This window comes from Colias croceus, chromosome 20 (assembly GCF_905220415.1).
Source record: "Colias croceus chromosome 20, ilColCroc2.1".
In the NCBI taxonomy this organism is placed as follows: domain Eukaryota; kingdom Metazoa; phylum Arthropoda; class Insecta; order Lepidoptera; family Pieridae; genus Colias; species Colias croceus.
This window is the reverse complement of record NC_059556.1, coordinates 9086409-9109845: the sequence shown is the minus strand read 5'-3', so window position 1 is coordinate 9109845 and position 23437 is coordinate 9086409. Positions and strand designations below refer to the sequence as shown.

Below are 23437 nucleotides of genomic sequence, written 5' to 3'. Positions count from 1 at the left end.
TCACAATAATATGAGTTCATTTTACTTATACATATATTTTATACCTATCTAGTATTATAATATGATCTGTGTCGATATTATGCCAGACAAATTGCCAACATCACCGGACATAAACGCAAATAAAATTAACCAATTTAATTCTGATTCTGAATGTCTGTCTGACTTAAGTAACGATTACAAACTAATAAAAAAAACCCAATGAAAATTTAGTTTGTTGCCGTAGTCACACGAGTAGGTATGTTACTACTTTTGAACTTTTTAACGCTAAAGAAAAATTACAAACAAAAATACATAAATATTCAGAAAAAGCGCTTTTTCCAAGCTTACTACGTATAGGTACCTATCTACTATATATGTACGTTTTTCTCCATATACTTATAAACTTGCTTTTTGTCAATGTATATTAACAAAATTATAAAGACATCCTCTGGAGGATTCTAATAAGATTATAATTTAGCTTCGAATTCTAGGAACCAAGTCATTAGGAACAGCTCTCGCCCACTGCGAACTAAATGATCATGTTGAGATGAAACTGAATTAATGATATATTCTTATCTTCAAATACTCAGAAGTTTAGCCAATCCTGACATATAAAGGTTTGTTTATTATTTATTTATTTATACTTTATTGCTCTAGATAAATTACAAATTGAGACTTAACCTAGGATACATTGTAACAAACGGCGGCTTTATCGCTAAATAGCGATTTATTATTGTTTAATGCCTATTTATTTTTATGGTTTATTCAATCAGTCAAATAGGTAATAATTTGTAAGCTTCTAATATGTCTACTGTTAATCTAATCTAATAATTCCATCTTAAAATATCATGTACTTAAGTACTAAGTAAATAAAAATTAAGTCTAAGATAATCCCACGAAATAAAATACTATAATAATACTCTGTAAAATAAGCTCCTTACCAAGCGTAATTATTTTGAATAAAAAATAACGTTTAAAACTTAATTTATTTAATTACATTATAACCGTCACACGGTTAGGTCAGAAGCCAAAATTGTGAATAAGGAAACGATATTAGATTCGTCTGAGCATCGAAATATTTCCAACAAAAATCTAGGACAAAATGCCATGACACACGAAGCTTCCCATACAGACAATGCGAGCAAACCCGGCGGATAAGCATCGTATGCTTATCTCGGCACAAATCTATTACACGCGTGTTTAGATGTGTAAATAAGCAAAGAGAGAAATGTTCTTGTTTCGTTCATATAAAATACGTTATAATTATTTTGCGAATACTCCTGTGGGAAATTTCTAGTGATGTACCTGATTGTTGTTGTTGATCGATATTTAAATATTACTTTTTTAAATTTAATAGCTAAAATGTGAAGACGAGAGGGCACAATAAACAATACAAATAAATATGACCTTCATGATAAAAACACGCGAGGCCCGTGGCCCAGCAGTGGGAACGTATATGGGCTGATGATGATGATGATGATGATAAAAATAGTTAAAAACAAGATAACTAATATTTAGATTCTTATCATTATGGTGTAGGTAATTCAATCCATTTAGAAAATCACTAATTATTCATGTCTTAAGGTTTTGACGATTACTATTAGCAACGTTCAAGTACGCTGTTAATAGAGTTATTACAAAATAAATAGTTGGTGACATTCTTATAATTAAAATATGTTTATAATATGTATGTCAGCATCATAATACTTAAGAGTTTGTACTTAAAATATTTTGCAAGCAGGTGTAATGAGAAGATTTATATTAGTGTCTTGGGTGAAATGGTCACTGAGGTTGAAGGACAATGGTGTTATTATACACAGTTCGCATAAGGGCTATGACGTAAGCCTTGGAAAATTGCAATTATTTTTATGTTAATTTAAATAATTATAAACACAATTATAAACTCAACAATTTCATAAGTAAATGACAACATTTTGTGTTTATTGCTATTCGGTATTGTATGATATTATATTGTTTATTAAAAATTTTGAACTTGACTTATTTTGCATTCTCTCTTGCGCGTTATTGATAGCAGCTATATTAATTTCCATTGTCTATTTCACGTGAAGCGAGAAATAACTTAGTTATGTTCATTTTAATTATCGACACACACATACATTTGACATATGCCTATATGACTCTACCTATACCGACCTATATGCAAACCGCATATGCGTAATGCACAAGTCAGCTGTTGAAGTGTTATTTTTTGTCAATCCATCAAAATAGTTCGTTCTAGCCTTGATAGATGTATGATATAATCAGTGTATGTCGGGTAGGTATTTAATATTATTTGGTAAATATATTGGGCTAATAAAAGTGCATATTTCAATCAAACAGTAATATCGATAAATGAGCCCATCACTAGACGCCGAATTCTCAACTGACACGGATCGCGTACGAGTAATCATTGTCATTATGACATTATGATGCAACCGCCATTTTGCGGGAAGCGCGCCATTTTTTGCTTCAATTACGATATTAGGGTAAATGCTCATTGTTGTACCAATTTTATAATGCTTATCTATTTTTTAATTGCTACTGTTGGTACGTTTATTTTATGATTATTCACCACGTGCTGTATTTTCGCACATTTCAATATATCTATGTGTCGGGACTTGTTATATGCAGGTGTAATAAAATATGAAATAACTATGCAAAGGTTATATTACAATAACTACTCACATAAATGTATTCGTATGTAATTAATATTTAACCTATGCGACCCACCCGCTTCCTGACAAGCCCGTGACTATGCTTTAGTAGGTATCTGAGGTTTAGACTTTAGTTTAGTACCTAAATCGGAGTTAATCAACTAGGTATATCTGTAACATTTTTAATCAGAACTGTAAAAGATCTTAAACTATTCAAGTTTGTTATTATTTGCAGTTTTGAACTGTTTGATAAACGCTATAGGTAAATATGTAGCAGACTACAATTGCAAAACACTTAAAATGCCCCGAGTTTACTCCAGCTACCATTGGTGATATTTCTGTGCCTCCAGTGAATAAGGGAATAACTCAAAAACAGCACTTTTCAGGAGAGACAAAAAACTATATATCAACACTAAATCTTTATAACTTCAAATTTTTAAGCTTTTATGGGTAAGATATGATGTTAGATTTTATTTTTACATATGAACAGATATTGTAACAACCCCATAAATATACTTTTTTCGTGTTTTTTTGTAGTTGTGGCCTTATGAACGAGTACTTCATGGAATAACTCAATGTATTCACATAATTTTTTTTTTGCTCTTTGCAATATAACGACTTATGCCCTAATGCACTATGTTCATAGTCGCATAACACGACTTATATTATTGCCAGTTTTGGTTTTATAGAAATGATGCGACTTATTATGCTTGAAATTTGTGTACTTTATGACTCAATTGAGGCCTTTTAGTGGAACAACCATGCACGTAGTTTGAAAAACGAATAAAATCAACGGATTTTTTATCGTTATTAGATATAATAAAAACAAAACAACATTTAGGTGTTTATGCATTTAACCCTAGAAGTCCAATCTACGTAAATTTAATGTACACCGCGGCGAAATAACTTTGTCTTTTCTATATTTACCATCGAATCGCTTCGAAATCCAGAAACAACTCATTAGCCGTCGAGACCTAGCAGTACATAGTTGGCTCATCCCGGTAAATTCCGCCATTTTGTAGTAAAGAGGATGTTGTACGTCATTTTGACGTATAATTGAGCTGTTCGTAACTTTTACGATTGTTTAAAAAATTATTTTGTGTTGATTTATTTGAATATTTTTTTTCCAAGTCACGTTTTACATGATATAGTATTATATACTATATATTGAGTATAAAATAGGATCCAGAAAACTTTAACACTAGGACGAAAAACCTTCAATTTTAGTAAATGACGATTATTGTCCTTCGCTGGATTTGGACTCCAAGCAAGAGGATTGGGTGGCTGAAGATGTCGTCTGGAGAAAAACCGAATATGTCATGGTGGTTATACATTGAGGATACAAGCACTATTAATAGATAAGAGAAGCTCGAAAACCATATTCCTGTAGGTATGTTCAGTTACCTTACAGGGAAAGTTATAGGTGGTCAGTGGCAATATTTTACGGCATGATATGGAATTTTAACAATTTCTATATCTTATAATATCAAAATAATATAGATAAATAAAGAAAAAACAATGAGCCGCAAAGATTTTATGAAAAAATTAAGCACAGATTTGAAGGTGCCTTGGATGCAAATACGACTTGAAGAGACTCTACGTGACAATATCCAAATTTTTTCAAAATATATGGTACCAGTATCCATAATATGTTTACGATAATGCAGGACCAAAATAGTTTCGATATTGCGGATTTTTTTCCTATAAAAAGGCAAATTACAGTGGCTAAAACGCTATATGAGAGAGAACACAATATTCATAATTGTCAAGACTGATTATAATTTTTTTTTCTATGCGTCTATAATTATAGTATTATTGTAGTTAGATTAAATAAATAAAAAAGATTAAAAACTAGTTATTTTTTATAAAACTTACCCAAATATAAGAAGAAAATATAAGTTTAACATTTTTGTTGGCTTTTTTTAGATGATTCAATTATCGTTCTGTATTTATATAAACATGGAATATAATATTAGCACATAATGTGTTAATTAAAACTGTATTTTTAATATCTATTGCAAAAAATTGTTAATTTCCATAGAAATATTACTAGTATCCCAAGTTAACTGATAAATAAAAAAAGATTGAAAAATATTATTAAGCAAAAAGGAATAGTGTCCGTTGTTTTCGTGCAGTATTCAAATGGACCAATAGTAACACGGCATTAATGCAAAACTGTCTCATGTCGTCACTTGAACCAATGACACTAAGAGTTGTTCCTTTATGCTCATGTTAGAAAAATGACACAACTGCGTTTATACTAAAATAGTGTTAGCACGGATGGAACAAAATGAATTAAGTCTTTATTCAAAAAGTATAACTACACATATGTCTTTGTGTTCGTGGGTTATTTTGACTCGAGACGAATAGTTCCTTTGCGATTGCCTAAAATGATGGATAAGGTAACTTATACCGTTTATCACACCCTACTTATACCGTTTGGGTCATTCGAAAAACTGGGTTAGGATGCAGCTAGAGATATGACCTTTTGATATGTTGTGTATTTTGACGAGCTGAATCCAATGGTGCAATAAAAACCAAAGGGAATAACTCGTCTTACTCCCTTATTCACTGGAGGCACAGATTTTCTCTCGCAACATTGTGAATAGCCCCTTGCCTCAACAATGCTCGTAATTGGAAAATTCGTTATACAATCTCGGATTATGCTGATCTATAATGAGATGAATGCATCGACAATTTACCGCGCTACGTGCTGAATTGAGACTGCTTCAAGACATCTTAATGGCTTTTTGTTTTTATAGTTTTTTTAAGTTACTGTTACGTTGTTTTAATGGTTAAGTTCGTAGTAGATAACGTCTATTAGGTTATTTATGTTATAATTTTAAGTTTGCATTTTTAGTTGCTATGTTTTTTGGGTCGTCCGTTTTTACTTTTTTGTTTATTTTACTAGATCGTGCCTAGTTAGTTATGACAATTTATATTTATATCACAAAATGATGTTAGGTACATATTTTAAGGTCAACCGTCTAAAATAGATAACCGTATGTACGGACATGAATGTAATGAATGGACATGGATACGGATCCAATAGGATCCAATAGGATCCAATAGGATCCAATAGGATGGTAATTAACACAACATTGTAAACAAAACAAACGTTATGATCATGAAAATAAAAATTACGTTCGACGAGGGAAGAAGATGCAATATTTCATATATTTGTCACATCACGAGACTATAGGCTTACATAAGGCACAATAGATGTCTAGGAGAAAGTTTTCAATAGCAAAAAATTAACAAATCATTAGCGATATGAAATAATCGGTATTACAAATCATACGTCACGACTTTCGATGGAACGGCATTTACAGTAATTAATTTTATTGTGACGGACCCATAGTTGTCTAATGAATAGTTACAATAATATATCGGCCAGTCATAGGTCACGGAATAATTAACTAAGGTGGTTTATTACAGGCGAGTATGGCTAAACACGCGTTAAAGTGTACAAGGTAATCAATGTTCTTTGCGTGTAAAATAAATGAATTTGAAATTTAGATAATTTATTACTTTTAGGCCGGTTGCAGAGCTTCACCGACCATCAGTGCGTACATCGCGCTTGTCATATTTATGGAAATACGCGTGCGTATGGTCGGTCTAGCTATGAACGGTTTGAATTTCCATACATATGACAAGCGCGACTGACGTACGCACTGATGGTCGGTGAAGCTCTGCAACCGGCCTTGTATAACAGACTAGTAAGTCTATACTCTATGTAAAAAAAAAAAAATTGTGATCACGCTCGCTATAAAGCACTGAGATAAAAAATGGATATTTCCCTATATTGGTAACGGCCAAGAAGCTTATACATATCTATGGTAACGGCCTGTCCCATCGAACTTTGAAAGCATACTTTATATATACAGTATTATCTATGAGCATACTACTGTATTAGGTATATAATTTGATTAACTTCCAGCTTAGTTGTTACAAATTGGGCCGGAACAATAATAAAAAATTAATTTAACAATGCCTTAATGATTTATGCATGTCTTAAATTCTTTAATTTATTCTACATGGTTACTACTTATCAGAATCCCTACTAATATTATAAATACGAAAGTAACTCTGTCTGTCTGTCTGTTATGCTTTCCCGCTTACACCTCTCAACCGATTTTGATGAAATTTGGCATAGACAACCTTTAGACTCTGAGAAAGAACATAGGCTAACTTTTATTGCAAAATATGTATCACGGGCGAAGCCGGGGCGGACCGCTAGTTTGTCATAACTCGAACTCGAAAAGTTCGAATGCGACAATTTTAACAAGGTCTACAGTCTATTGTTATAGGTACATTATGGATAATGGATTGAAACAATAAAAAACAAATTTTCATCAATCATTTATTAAAAAACAACACCAATTCACAAAATAACAATAGTTCTTTAATATTAATAATATCTATAAACTTATACTGTATAACATAATATAATATCTATGAACAATAATTTCATAAGTTGGCAATTACCTTACTTATTATTGGCTACATGTATACTACGTACTACATAAAACATTCAGTTCAAAGTTAAGACAAAAATACTAAAATAATTGTAAGTTAAAAACTATAACATAACAGAATTTAAACCTGTATTAAGTATAGATAATTACAAATTCGGCACTATATTTGGCATTAAATTAAATAATATTTATATTATAAAATATGACGTAGAGGTATATATGAAAGTTAAATATTTTGTTTCATACATTGACGTACGATAAACAACTAGACGTACAATCACATTCAAAATGTGTCTGAAGCAAAACTCTGCCTCCGCGTGTATTAAGCAGAGTTTTTTTTAATGAGCCATACTATAGACTTTAAGCGTTATTGCCACCAAATAGAGTGTTAATTTCAATGTATTTTTATACAACTCCACTTATTTTACGGCCTTTTTTTAATAGACGACTGTGAGGCTAGTTGTCTATTACCTCAATGATTTTTAACACAATAATTCCAACCATTTCTAAATAATACATTTAATGTTTATTTTTGTTGTCAAATTCTTCTATATAAATAAAGTTTGTATAATAACGACAATAAATACACATCAACTTCAACACACAAAAAAACGACATTAATTCAAACTTTATTTGTGCCTATATCATTTCAACATCGCTCTTCATACCTATTTAGTATTTTCTACAATTCTTACTTCTAATTGAGGCCACCTTATACATATTCGTGGATCCTTATATCATTTAATTTTAGGCGACCTATCTGCTCGCTTATTTTTCCTTCATTTCAATTTCTTTGTCACTCCCAATGCTAATTCAAAATTTAATATAATTTTTAATCTATCTATACCCCCTATAAAATTTCCTAGAAATAAACACAACAAAAAATCACTTAAATAAAATAAAAAGAATGCGGCTGTTGCTCCAACTGTGCCATCTTCGACAATAACCTATACAATCTCCTATGTTCCTTGCTAGCTGCTGTTTCTCCGCCAGGTGAGTGTGGGGCCTGCGGGGCCCCCGGGACGTGTGGGGCCCCCGGGGCTCCTGGGGCCTGTGTGGGCCCCGAAGTGGGGACCGGTACTACGTCCGGTTGGAGCTCACGGCAAGCGTCAAGGCGCTGGGCTACGTGACGTGGCATCTGGGGTAATTAAAATAACTTTATAGTAATAAACTAATGCAAGATTTAGAAATTAAGTGTTATGATGAATAAATAATGTTTCAATTTGGTTAAAAATTCTTTTATTTCTAAAATTGTTATGCTCGCCTAAAAACAAACACAAGAAACATTACATATTAAAGTGACATTTATCAAGAACAAAAAAGTGCCTAAAATAGGTCCCTGTGGAACACCAATCTTAATCGAGGCGCTGTAATAACTACCTCCATTAAATAACAATGGATTGTATTCCATTTTGTAGGTAAGAAGCTATGTATTTCTCAAGAAATTTTTAATTCTATAATAATTGAGACTTCACGATGAATTGGAATGTTCTACGCAGTTAAATGCTTTGGGGAGGTCAAGTTTTTATGGTTATATAAATAAATAAATAAATAAATAAATAAATATTATAGGACATTATTACACAAATCGACCTAGTCCCACAGTAAGCTCAATTAAGGCTTGTGTTGTGGCATATATAGATAATAACACCCAGACCCAAGAACAAATAATTGAGTTCATCACACAAATATTTGCCCTGACCGGGGATCGAACCCGGGACCGTCGGCTCAGTAGTTACTTTACCACTGCGCCAACCGCGTCGTCAATATATATATTGATGATATTTAATGTACTGGAAAACTGGTATACGATGGCCTTTCAGATGTGATCAGTTAGGAAACATCCATCCTCGCAAACAAAAACATTTTGTATGCTACTGCACTTAATAAAATCTTACATTAAAAAGTGGCGACTGTAGCAATGGAGTCCACAGCGGTAGAAGTTTGTTGAGCAGCGTCGAGTTACATTCGAGTAACGACTCCAGAAGACTCAGGAAGTGCAGGTTTACCGTTTCAGCCAACTAGTGGAAAAGGATATTTTACTGTTTAATCTATACCGATATTATAAAGCTGAAGATTTTGTTTGTTTGAACGCGCTAATCTCAATAACTACTGGTCCGATTTGAAACATTCTTTTGATGTTAGATAGCCCATTTATTGAGGACATATATATCATGACGCTAAGACAAACAATAGTCAGACAAACAGTAGACTAGTCTTTTATATGATTAACGTGGTTAACGAATGAGGAACGAGGTTAGAAGAACTGGGAATGAAAAAGCTTTTGGTCTGGCAGGATCTTAACAATAAGATCACAAGATCAGACGCTGTCAGATCAAAATTTCATCATTTAGTAAGGTGTAATAGATTTTTTTCCTAATAAGGATAGAAAACATGAGGAGATAACATTAAAGAACTAAGTTTTTACATTTGAGGTTACTCAATTTCGACCATTATTGTTTATTGTACACACAAAATGAACTGTATGTGCGCCTCTTGTACGCAGCAGCACTCACCAGCTTGGAGGCGTGCGTGAGCTGCAGCAGCGTGGGCACCAGCTTGCACCAGAAGTGCAGCAGCAGAGCAGCCGCCGTGTTGTGCGCCTCACTGCTTGGCGCTGATGTGCTCGCCACCTGCACATGCGCATGTTAGTGCATACTAGTTGATCCACACGACTTCATACACTAGCCAACCTACCCGATTACATGCTAGCTGACCCATCTATACTAATATTATAAAGAGGAAAGGTTTGTAATTATGTATGTATGTATGGTTTTCACGCATAAACTACTGGACCGATTTTGATGAAATTTGGCACAGACAATTTTTAGACCCTGAGAAAGAACATAGGCTACCTTTTATTGCGAAATATGTACCACAGGCGAAGCCGGGGCGGACCGCTAGTAATTAATAAAATATGAAGCGTGATAACAATGTTAAGCAGTTGTATAATTGCAATGTGTTAGTTAAATAGGCGTGTACATGTAAGCGTGTGCTTGCATGTCTGTGTGTGTATGTGTTTGTACATACGATATATTATGTAGTTACATATTATGTAAAACTAAATTGTATATTGACATGATTTTAAAAGAGCAGTTATGGAGTTTCTTGTCGTTTCTTCTCTTCTACTTTCCGAATCGGTGGTAAATGTAAAAAATATGTAATGACGGTTTAGAAGTGCTTCTAGAAGAAGTCTAATTGAATAAATAAATGTTTGAGTTTGAGTTTGTGATCAGTGATGTGTTGTCATCATAGTTTAACTTTTATTTTGGTGTGTAGTTGTGCACGTACGCGCATGCGTGTGTATGTGTTCATGTGTGTTTCTGTGAGCATCTGTGTGTGTATTTGTGTGTGTGTGTGTGTGTGTGTGTGTGTGTGTGTGTGTGTGTGTGTGTGTCACCTTCTCAAGGTAGAGCGTCCACAGCTGACACAACAGGAAGGCCTGCCACAGCGCACTCATGCGCCCGCCGCCCGACTTGCACTGCTCCACGTATGTGCACATTATTATCTGTAATGGAACTATTTTTAGTGTCCTGCGTACCTATATGTCTTAGGGATTTTAAATTCAACCTTGAAAGGTTGAAAGGTTAAGGTAGGTTTCCTCACAAAACTATTTTATATGTTAACAACAGATTACTGTTACTGTAATGATATCAATAGCACAAATGTTTTCATTAGTATGAATGCCAGTGCATCAGTGGCATGAATAATATTAGACACACCAACGACATAATTAATACTAATGTTATCAGCAGCATAAAATACATCAGTAGTAATAATAAGCATCCATGACACGCTTTAAAATAAAAATGTGTGCGTGCGTTTATGACCTTATTTTTTGAAAAAAGAAGTTTCACTTCAAAAAAAGATCTGCTGCAAGTGAAAATCATTTGTAGTTCTTTCTATTTATCATTTAACGTATTTTCTAAATGAATCAATGGTATTATTGAAGTGAAACTTCTTTATCGGGGTTGGAAAAAAATTTAGTGTAACATTTTTTCGTTACGCGCGACATTTTTCCATTACACGCCATCTTTTATCCCTACCACGCGCGATTCGACGTATTTCTGTAAAGTTGCATAAAGTAAATTATTTTTTGAAAAATAAGGTCAAAAAGAAGTTTCACTTCTTACGTGTGTACACTAGTACACGCACACATTTTTTAGCATCAGAGACAATGGCACACCTGCACATGATCGGTAAGGTTGCAAGTGGCGTCGAGTGGCAGGGGTTGGTGCAGTGGCGCAGAGCCGCGGGCGTTGGTGAGCGCGCCCAGCACCAGCCACGACACTACGCGGATACGGCCATAGCATTAATGGCATATAGCACTCACCTGCACATGATCGGTAAGGTTGCAAGTGGCGTCGAGTGGCAGGGGTTGGTGCAGTGGCGCAGAGCCGCGGGCGTTGGTGAGCGCGCCCAGCACCAGCCACGACACTACGCGGATACGGCCATAGCATTAATGGCATATAGCACTCACCTGCACATGATCGGTAAGGTTGCAAGTGGCGTCGAGTGGCAGGGGTTGGTGCAGTGGCGCAGAGCCGCGGGCGTTGGTGAGCGCGCCCAGCACCAGCCACGACACTACGCGGATACGGCCATAGCATTAATGGCATATAGCACTCACCTGCACATGATCGGTAAGGTTGCAAGTGGCGTCGAGTGGCAGGGGTTGGTGCAGTGGCGCAGAGCCGCGGGCGTTGGTGAGCGCGCCCAGCACCAGCCACGACACTACGCGGATACGGCCATAGCATTAATGGCATATAGCACTCACCTGCACATGATCGGTAAGGTTGCAAGTGGCGTCGAGTGGCAGGGGTTGGTGCAGTGGCGCAGAGCCGCGGGCGTTGGTGAGCGCGCCCAGCACCAGCCACGACACTACGCGGATACGGCCATAGCATTAATGGCATATAGCACTCACCTGCACATGATCGGTAAGGTTGCAAGTGGCGTCGAGTGGCAGGGGTTGGTGCAGTGGCGCAGAGCCGCGGGCGTTGGTGAGCGCGCCCAGCACCAGCCACGACACTACGCGGATACGGCCATAGCATTAATGGCATATAGCACTCACCTGCACATGATCGGTAAGGTTGCAAGTGGCGTCGAGTGGCAGGGGTTGGTGCAGTGGCGCAGAGCCGCGGGCGTTGGTGAGCGCGCCCAGCACCAGCCACGACACTACGCGGATACGGCCATAGCATTAATGGCATATAGCACTCACCTGCACATGATCGGTAAGGTTGCAAGTGGCGTCGAGTGGCAGGGGTTGGTGCAGTGGCGCAGAGCCGCGGGCGTTGGTGAGCGCACCCAGCACCAGCCACGACACTACGCGGATACGGCCATAGCATTAATGGCATATAGCACTCACCTGCACATGATCGGTAAGGTTGCAAGTGGCGTCGAGTGGCAGGGGTTGGTGCAGTGGCGCAGAGCCGCGGGCGTTGGTGAGCGCGCCCAGCACCAGCCACGACACTACGCGGATACGGCCATAGCATTAATGGCATATAGCACTCACCTGCACATGATCGGTAAGGTTGCAAGTGGCGTCGAGTGGCAGGGGTTGGTGCAGTGGCGCAGAGCCGCGGGCGTTGGTGAGCGCGCCCAGCACCAGCCACGACACTACGCGGATACGGCCATAGCATTAATGGCATATAGCACTCACCTGCACATGATCGGTAAGGTTGCAAGTGGCGTCGAGTGGCAGGGGTTGGTGCAGTGGCGCAGAGCCGCGGGCGTTGGTGAGCGCGCCCAGCACCAGCCACGACACTACGCGGATACGGCCATAGCATTAATGGCATATAGCACTCACCTGCACATGATCGGTAAGGTTGCAAGTGGCGTCGAGTGGCAGGGGTTGGTGCAGTGGCGCAGAGCCGCGGGCGTTGGTGAGCGCGCCCAGCACCAGCCACGACACTACGCGGATACGGCCATAGCATTAATGGCATATAGCACTCACCTGCACATGATCGGTAAGGTTGCAAGTGGCGTCGAGTGGCAGGGGTTGGTGCAGTGGCGCAGAGCCGCGGGCGTTGGTGAGCGCGCCCAGCACCAGCCACGACACTACGCGGATACGGCCATAGCATTAATGGCATATAGCACTCACCTGCACATGATCGGTAAGGTTGCAAGTGGCGTCGAGTGGCAGGGGTTGGTGCAGTGGCGCAGAGCCGCGGGCGTTGGTGAGCGCGCCCAGCACCAGCCACGACACTACGCGGATACGGCCATAGCATTAATGGCATATAGCACTCACCTGCACATGATCGGTAAGGTTGCAAGTGGCGTCGAGTGGCAGGGGTTGGTGCAGTGGCGCAGAGCCGCGGGCGTTGGTGAGCGCGCCCAGCACCAGCCACGACACTACGCGGATACGGCCATAGCATTAATGGCATATAGCACTCACCTGCACATGATCGGTAAGGTTGCAAGTGGCGTCGAGTGGCAGGGGTTGGTGCAGTGGCGCAGAGCCGCGGGCGTTGGTGAGCGCGCCCAGCACCAGCCACGACACTACGCGGATACGGCCATAGCATTAATGGCATATAGCACTCACCTGCACATGATCGGTAAGGTTGCAAGTGGCGTCGAGTGGCAGGGGTTGGTGCAGTGGCGCAGAGCCGCGGGCGTTGGTGAGCGCGCCCAGCACCAGCCACGACACTACGCGGATACGGCCATAGCATTAATGGCATATAGCACTCACCTGCACATGATCGGTAAGGTTGCAAGTGGCGTCGAGTGGCAGGGGTTGGTGCAGTGGCGCAGAGCCGCGGGCGTTGGTGAGCGCACCCAGCACCAGCCACGACACTACGCGGATACGGCCATAGCATTAATGGCATATAGCACTCACCTGCACATGATCGGTAAGGTTGCAAGTGGCGTCGAGTGGCAGGGGTTGGTGCAGTGGCGCAGAGCCGCGGGCGTTGGTGAGCGCGCCCAGCACCAGCCACGACACTACGCGGATACGGCCATAGCATTAATGGCATATAGCACTCACCTGCACATGATCGGTAAGGTTGCAAGTGGCGTCGAGTGGCAGGGGTTGGTGCAGTGGCGCAGAGCCGCGGGCGTTGGTGAGCGCGCCCAGCACCAGCCACGACACTACGCGGATACGGCCATAGCATTAATGGCATATAGCACTCACCTGCACATGATCGGTAAGGTTGCAAGTGGCGTCGAGTGGCAGGGGTTGGTGCAGTGGCGCAGAGCCGCGGGCGTTGGTGAGCGCGCCCAGCACCAGCCACGACACTACGCGGATACGGCCATAGCATTAATGGCATATAGCACTCACCTGCACATGATCGGTAAGGTTGCAAGTGGCGTCGAGTGGCAGGGGTTGGTGCAGTGGCGCAGAGCCGCGGGCGTTGGTGAGCGCGCCCAGCACCAGCCACGACACTACGCGGATACGGCCATAGCATTAATGGCATATAGCACTCACCTGCACATGATCGGTAAGGTTGCAAGTGGCGTCGAGTGGCAGGGGTTGGTGCAGTGGCGCAGAGCCGCGGGCGTTGGTGAGCGCGCCCAGCACCAGCCACGACACTACGCGGATACGGCCATAGCATTAATGGCATATAGCACTCACCTGCACATGATCGGTAAGGTTGCAAGTGGCGTCGAGTGGCAGGGGTTGGTGCAGTGGCGCAGAGCCGCGGGCGTTGGTGAGCGCGCCCAGCACCAGCCACGACACTACGCGGATACGGCCATAGCATTAATGGCATATAGCACTCACCTGCACATGATCGGTAAGGTTGCAAGTGGCGTCGAGTGGCAGGGGTTGGTGCAGTGGCGCAGAGCCGCGGGCGTTGGTGAGCGCACCCAGCACCAGCCACGACACTACGCGGATACGGCCATAGCATTAATGGCATATAGCACTCACCTGCACATGATCGGTAAGGTTGCAAGTGGCGTCGAGTGGCAGGGGTTGGTGCAGTGGCGCAGAGCCGCGGGCGTTGGTGAGCGCGCCCAGCACCAGCCACGACACTACGCGGATACGGCCATAGCATTAATGGCATATAGCACTCACCTGCACATGATCGGTAAGGTTGCAAGTGGCGTCGAGTGGCAGGGGTTGGTGCAGTGGCGCAGAGCCGCGGGCGTTGGTGAGCGCGCCCAGCACCAGCCACGACACTACGCGGATACGGCCATAGCATTAATGGCATATAGCACTCACCTGCACATGATCGGTAAGGTTGCAAGTGGCGTCGAGTGGCAGGGGTTGGTGCAGTGGCGCAGAGCCGCGGGCGTTGGTGAGCGCACCCAGCACCAGCCACGACACTACGCGGATACGGCCATAGCATTAATGGCATATAGCACTCACCTGCACATGATCGGTAAGGTTGCAAGTGGCGTCGAGTGGCAGGGGTTGGTGCAGTGGCGCAGAGCCGCGGGCGTTGGTGAGCGCGCCCAGCACCAGCCACGACACTACGCGGATACGGCCATAGCATTAATGGCATATAGCACTCACCTGCACATGATCGGTAAGGTTGCAAGTGGCGTCGAGTGGCAGGGGTTGGTGCAGTGGCGCAGAGCCGCGGGCGTTGGTGAGCGCGCCCAGCACCAGCCACGACACTACGCGGATACGGCCATAGCATTAATGGCATATAGCACTCACCTGCACATGATCGGTAAGGTTGCAAGTGGCGTCGAGTGGCAGGGGTTGGTGCAGTGGCGCAGAGCCGCGGGCGTTGGTGAGCGCGCCCAGCACCAGCCACGACACTACGCGGATACGGCCATAGCATTAATGGCATATAGCACTCACCTGCACATGATCGGTAAGGTTGCAAGTGGCGTCGAGTGGCAGGGGTTGGTGCAGTGGCGCAGAGCCGCGGGCGTTGGTGAGCGCGCCCAGCACCAGCCACGACACTACGCGGATACGGCCATAGCATTAATGGCATATAGCACTCACCTGCACATGATCGGTAAGGTTGCAAGTGGCGTCGAGTGGCAGGGGTTGGTGCAGTGGCGCAGAGCCGCGGGCGTTGGTGAGCGCGCCCAGCACCAGCCACGACACTACGCGGATACGGCCATAGCATTAATGGCATATAGCACTCACCTGCACATGATCGGTAAGGTTGCAAGTGGCGTCGAGTGGCAGGGGTTGGTGCAGTGGCGCAGAGCCGCGGGCGTTGGTGAGCGCGCCCAGCACCAGCCACGACACTACGCGGATACGGCCATAGCATTAATGGCATATAGCACTCACCTGCACATGATCGGTAAGGTTGCAAGTGGCGTCGAGTGGCAGGGGTTGGTGCAGTGGCGCAGAGCCGCGGGCGTTGGTGAGCGCGCCCAGCACCAGCCACGACACTACGCGGATACGGCCATAGCATTAATGGCATATAGCACTCACCTGCACATGATCGGTAAGGTTGCAAGTGGCGTCGAGTGGCAGGGGTTGGTGCAGTGGCGCAGAGCCGCGGGCGTTGGTGAGCGCGCCCAGCACCAGCCACGACACTACGCGGATACGGCCATAGCATTAATGGCATATAGCACTCACCTGCACATGATCGGTAAGGTTGCAAGTGGCGTCGAGTGGCAGGGGTTGGTGCAGTGGCGCAGAGCCGCGGGCGTTGGTGAGCGCGCCCAGCACCAGCCACGACACTACGCGGATACGGCCATAGCATTAATGGCATATAGCACTCACCTGCACATGATCGGTAAGGTTGCAAGTGGCGTCGAGTGGCAGGGGTTGGTGCAGTGGCGCAGAGCCGCGGGCGTTGGTGAGCGCGCCCAGCACCAGCCACGACACTACGCGGATACGGCCATAGCATTAATGGCATATAGCACTCACCTGCACATGATCGGTAAGGTTGCAAGTGGCGTCGAGTGGCAGGGGTTGGTGCAGTGGCGCAGAGCCGCGGGCGTTGGTGAGCGCGCCCAGCACCAGCCACGACACTACGCGGATACGGCCATAGCATTAATGGCATATAGCACTCACCTGCACATGATCGGTAAGGTTGCAAGTGGCGTCGAGTGGCAGGGGTTGGTGCAGTGGCGCAGAGCCGCGGGCGTTGGTGAGCGCGCCCAGCACCAGCCACGACACTACGCGGATACGGCCATAGCATTAATGGCATATAGCACTCACCTGCACATGATCGGTAAGGTTGCAAGTGGCGTCGAGTGGCAGGGGTTGGTGCAGTGGCGCAGAGCCGCGGGCGTTGGTGAGCGCGCCCAGCACCAGCCACGACACTACGCGGATACGGCCGTAGCATTCTACTACTTCGCGCGAACTATGGGAAAAATAAATTATATTATGAATCAATCCAAAAAGAAAATTATATGGCGAATCAAGCTATAACTCTCTACTACTTCGTCGAAACTGCGGTATGGTGCAAATTATAGGTAAATAAAGAAGCTAGGCAGATCATGTCTTACATATAAAACCACATTATATGTATAGTCAATTTTTGTGCGAATAAATTGATTTTACCAACAGTGTTGTAGTTAAAAGTTTAAAAATGATAACTGGACGGTAATTAGTTGATATTATACATGAACGAATATCGAACAAATATATTATTTTATCATTTAAAAGAATTTTAACATATCATACACAACTTCTTGACAGCCTTACCGACCGTTCGGACATTTTTTTTTTCTTTTTTTTATCCCATACTAAGCTTTCGCTTAAATTATGGAAACCATATGGCTAATAAACACGCATATATAATTTTAAATAAATACTTATATAAATAATTAGACAATAAGTTCGCCTTACTTTTTCCACAAACAAAATACTGCAAATTGTGTGTGAAACAACAATTCCCATCCTAGACTTTATTTCTCAAATACTTTCTTATGACATTTAAAATATCATCTAAATCAAACTTTAAAGTAAATAGTAAAACTTTGTTACAACAAACCAAAAGTGCTTCCAGAAGTCTAATTGAATACATAAACTGAGTTATTACCCAGCAGGTGCTGCACTTAAGGGCGGCATCAAATGTCGACTTGGCTGAGCCCTTTCCTGTTTTGACCCCCGCTGTTCCAACGCCAGTTCCATGGCCACGTACTGCGCGATTCCGCCCTTCACTATCGCGCCCAGTGTGTCCTCGTTCAGGCAGATTAGGTTGCGGTTCACTATCGATTTTGATACGGAACCCTGGAAGATAGATAATTGAAAAGAAATAATTTGGAAATGAAATAGACTTTTTGGTCCTTTGAGTCATATTAGCGATAAAAAAACATAATAAAATTATCTTTGGTCCTTCGAGTCACTAAGAATAAAATGTTTCTGATTATAGTCAAATTAACTCGTAATTTTTGTAATTTAAATTTTATTTATTATTAAAATCATCATCACCATAATCATCTGCTGAATACTGCTATATTTTTAATTATTTTTAGTTACTTGTGTCGCTCGGATTGTATTTAATAGTTTGCGTTGCGCGAAGAGACTTGTAGTCTTGCATACACTGATCACGTAAAAAATACTTAAACAACAAAATTACGCCAAAAATTGTTTGCTACATTTTTCCTTTAAATTCATGTTTTCTTCTCTAGCTTCGCGCAGCCGGCATAATGCTTCTTTAATGTGAGCATTTAAAACATAATTTTAAACGATAGCTCACGTGCGGGTGGCCAAAGTTGGACGGGTTGCTTGTAATGGGTGTACACAAAGAGTTTTAAGAATTCATTTATTTGAAAAAAAAAATGAATCTGGAATTTTATAAGTATTTTTTGCGTACTCAGCGTTTGCAAACCTCCATTGAGCTTAGAATACCGACGGTGGAACACCCTGTATATTCAAACTCAAACTCAAACTCATTTGTTTGGCACTAATTTTTACAAAAATAAGGTAATTAAAACAAACAAAAAGAAGAAATACAAAATTAAAATTAAAATTAAAAAATAAATAAAATTAGTGTGATGCCAAAAGGGTCCCCACGTCAGCAAAAGTTACAGAGTGTTTCTGCAACACTGGTTTTCAGTGAGGACCAGTTATTTATTAAATTCTAGTTGGTTATTCTATAAAATATAAGATATAAGTTTATATTATATCGAACGCACCTTGATCTTGTTCATGAGGTGCGGGTCGTGCAGCAGCTCCACCATGTCGGGCAGGTGCGGCCGCATGCAGTCCACAGGGCCTGCGCCCAGCTCGCGGGCCTCCGCCCCCCCGTGCAGTAGTGCACCGCACGATAGTGCGGGGGGCAGCACTAGTGTGCAGCCGTGACCTGCAGGGACATGGGGCATGGGACATGGGACATGCTGGCAATAACAGTATCACGCGATATATCCAGATCACGGGTGCACACTGTCCTACCGCCGTAGGATAGTGTGCACCCGTGATCTGGGGCAATATTGAATATGTGGTATGATGGAAATAACAAAGAAATAGGATACAACGTGCCCACATGATGGCAGGAACAAGATAAACAACAATAAACAAAAACAAAAAAAATACGTGTGGCACTCGGGGAGTGGGGCGGTTGCGCTATTGCATGCTATGCCTTCAAGCCACACCTCCGCCCCAAGGAGTGGGGAGCGTGAGGTTTTTCGTTACGGAATTTCGGGATTCAGTCCCCGCGCTCAAGGCCCGCGATAGAAGCTATGCAATAGCTTAAAAATGTAAAAATAATGCATATCGAAGACAATATACAGCGGTGTGTAAAATAAACAAAAAACCAAATTGTACGCAGTGCTATACATATACCGAAAAATAAACTGGATTATATGACAATTATCAACGAAATACGTAACAGATGAGATTAACACCGGAATAAGCAACAAACAAACAACATTTATGTAAATCGAGATAAATCACTACATAGTATAAAACAAAGTCGCTTTCTATGTCCCTTTGTATGCTTAAATCTTTAAAACTACGCAACGGATTTTGATGCGGTTTTTTTTAATAGATAGTGGTTCAAGAGGAAGGTCTGAGTATGTTATAATTTATTAGATTTTAGTCAAAGCGGACGAAGTCGCGGGCGGTAAGCTAGTATATTGAAATAAAACAATAAAATCCATAACAAATTAGATGAACATCCAAATATATAATTAATTTATACACTTTATATTTTTAATTTTTATCCTTATTATAAAAAGGTGACCTACCTTGCAGCACAAACTGTATCAATATAAACAGGTTATCATCAGGCACAGTAGTCTTCGTTCGTAAAGCTTGCACCAGCTCATACACAAGCACACGGCACAGCAGCAGCTTGTCCCGGTCTCTAGCGAATGCTCGCATGCAAGCTGCACACAGCTCACACAGCAGGGATAGCTTGAGCACGAAGTTTTGGACGGCGTAGCTGAGGATTTTTGACATTGGTTCTAGCAGACTCTGTAGAGGATAATACAATATTGATATTAAAAATATAAGTGAATCTGCAGTTATTGGAAGTGAAAATTTTACTTAATAATGGAAAATGTACAGTAGGCAATTGAGTGTAAGTACATATATATTGTAATGGGAGTAAGTCAGCTATCACGTTTTATTTTAACATCATAAAACTTGTCAGGTACGGTCTTTGTAAATAACATTGCACGTTAGATTCAGCTCGAAGGACCACGATTTAAGAATATTTGTGTTGACACAAAATTGAAATAATAAAGACAACTTACCAGCATTATTTCAATAAAATATTAACTATACCTAAAGAAGATGTAACAAAATCGATCGTTGTAATCATAATAAAATTTAAAATAAAAAGTAGATTATATTAGAAAATTCAAATTCAAATTATATTTATTTCTCTTATCAACAAGTGAATTTGATATTTTAGGTTTTATGACATTCAAATGCTTCATAAATATAAATTTATAAGGAATAGAAAAAACATCAACAAGTGTCTTATAAAAAAATCAAAGAAATAAAAAGGTGATTACCTTGTGCTGGTGCGCGTTGGGTATGCGCAGTGCAGCAGCGCACAGGCGCAGCGGCGGCAGCACGTCGTCCAGCTGCGGCAGCTGCAGCAGCGCAGCTCGGAGCAGCGCGTCCAGCGCAGTGAGCAGCGCGCCGCACGCTGCTGCTCCGCCCAGCGCTTCGGCGGCCACGCTCTCCAGGTACAGCGCCATGTTGCCCATTATCGTTGGCAATTGCTGACCAACACAATAAGGCCGGTTGAGGTAAGAGGTAAGAGCTTGACCGACCGATCAATGCGTACCTCAGTCGCGCTTTTCATATGTATGGAAATACATAAAACCATTCATAGCTAGACCGACCATACGCACGCGTACACATTGCTGATACGTATCCTCAGGAACGATGGTACGCACTAACGGTTGGTGAAGCTCTGCAACCGGCCTAAGATACATGTTTAACAAGATACAAGAAAAGTGATAATCCGACTCGAAGGACTAAAATGTAAAAACTGTGTTTAAAGTATTAGTGACTAGCTTTCCGCCTGCGGCTTCACCCGCGTTTTCAAAGAAAAACCCGCATAGTTCCCGTTCCCGTGGGATTTCCTGGATAAAACATAGCCTATGTTGCTCAGTGAAGATGCAGCTTTCTAATGGTGACAGAATTTTTGAAATCGGTCCAGTAGTTTATGCGTGAAAACCATACAAACATACATAATTACAAACCTTTCCTCCTTATAATATTAGTATAGATAGCTTAATAACGATGCACAGTAAAAATGTGTACATTCGAAAATAATTAAGCACGTCAAGCTGCGGCAGCTAAACAGGAGAAACATAAGGAAATTTTCTTGCTGCAAGCAACAAACAGATTTGAAACTTTTAGTTCACAAACTCGAATTGTAATGATGTCGATTGTAATAACACTTAAAAAGTAAAAAATAAAATAATTAAACCAAAATATGTTTTTTTATGCTAGTGTAAAAAAGGTATAGTAAAAACGATGAACTATGCAGTAAAAATGTACATTCGATAAAAGCGAATATTATAAGTAAAGATGATAACAATTTCCATTTGTACTACTTACATCAATAGGCAATGTTTTCTTGGAGTTCAAATGTTCAATGACCAACTGTAGAGGTCCACACGGATACAGCTCGTTGAAGTCCACGAATGAGTGCGCTACGCTCTTGAAGAATGTTTTTCGTTGTTTTTCTAAGAAATGAAAATTAAATTCACATAAACATTACATAGAATATCCACTCAAGAAACTCGTATGTGCGCGTATAATTGATTAAATGAGTTAGTTAGTTAGTTTTGAATAAGTGAGTTTGCTAGTAAGTGAGTGAGTAAGTTTGGCAGTGAATAAACAGTTAAATCATTGTATAATGAGTTTGTGGGTGAGTGAATAAGTTATTGTGTGAGTGAGTGAGTGGTTGAGTTAGTAACTTAGTGAGTGACTATATAAGTGTTACATACCAGGTGTCCGCTGCAAGAACACCTGCAGGAAGACATTATTAGGTGCGAGCTGATGCAGTACGCAGCGCAAAAATTGGTGCGCGACAAACACAGCACTACCAGGTAAGCGGGTGTTGGTTTCCGTCTGCCACGTGTAGTTGCCGAGTTGGACCACTCTAGAACATTTGATAAAGTAAAAAAACATATGCTAATCGGGATTTTGGAAGATATGGACGTTAGAGCACTCCGTGATTAGTGGGATCGCCATGCGACATTAGAAACAATTCTTTATTATGAGGTGAGATTGAAAAAAATAGTAAATAAAACGGATCCGAAACGATTTGGTATATATCATTTGATATTAATAACTTTAAAACTACATATTCATGTCAGATTTAGTGTAATTATTTAGCGTTATTTTTTTGGTCAGGTCACTTGTAATACATTTAGAACGAAGACAATCTGATATAAATTTATAAGAAGACAATCTGTTTTACTTTCAAACGTTAACACGAATAGCGACTAGCTTATGTTGAAACGAATATTTGTGTGAACTGACACTAATATTTTTATTTCATACAAATAACTGGACAATAAATACCTCGTAACAGTATGCAGTAGGGCTGGCAACATCGGCGCAGCAGCAGCAGGCTCACGGCGTACGAACGTGCCTAGAACTATCACGCACAGCCCTAGTTCTTCGTCGCTGTACTGTTCGACTGAACCGCCGCATTCTGCGCCTGCGCATGTTTGTAGATGTGTGTTATGTTAGTTTATAATAAGAATGGTATTACGGTGTAACGGTAGCTAGAGACATAGCTTGCCAAACCGCCAAATTTTAATTAAATTCTTAATGACAACATTTTGGCTCTGTTTTACATTGATAAAGTTGTTTTTGGAATTTTGACAACAACAACAAAAAAAATTGGATTACATTCATTACTCCACGTATACTTAATTATATAATATGTACATACATATATAATTTTAATTATCAGCCATCTGGTTTCCACAATGCAAGGGAAAGCTTAGTATGGGATTAGATCGTGCCGTGCGTGAAAATTGTCCTAAAATATTAAG

The 23437-nt window shown here is 41.4% G+C and overlaps 1 protein-coding gene across 1 annotated transcript in view; it reads right to left on the bottom strand.

Annotated features, from left to right (window-relative positions):
- Positions 1-7516: 7516 nt before the first annotated feature.
- Positions 7517-23437, bottom strand: part of LOC123700658 (protein unc-79 homolog) — a 57439-nt gene continuing 41518 nt past the window's right edge. The window contains exons 45-56 of the mRNA XM_045647912.1: positions 22959-23097; positions 22379-22533; positions 21987-22114; positions 20927-21139; positions 20153-20381; positions 19103-19269; positions 18004-18194; positions 17178-17322; positions 10512-10619; positions 9628-9744; positions 9010-9132; positions 7517-8249 (exon numbers count right to left, since the gene is read on the bottom strand). Of these exons, the coding sequence (XP_045503868.1) occupies positions 8001-8249; positions 9010-9132; positions 9628-9744; positions 10512-10619; positions 17178-17322; positions 18004-18194; positions 19103-19269; positions 20153-20381; positions 20927-21139; positions 21987-22114; positions 22379-22533; positions 22959-23097 (1964 nt within the window). The 3' untranslated portion in view covers positions 7517-8000. The remainder of the gene's footprint in view (positions 8250-9009; positions 9133-9627; positions 9745-10511; positions 10620-17177; positions 17323-18003; positions 18195-19102; positions 19270-20152; positions 20382-20926; positions 21140-21986; positions 22115-22378; positions 22534-22958; positions 23098-23437) is intronic.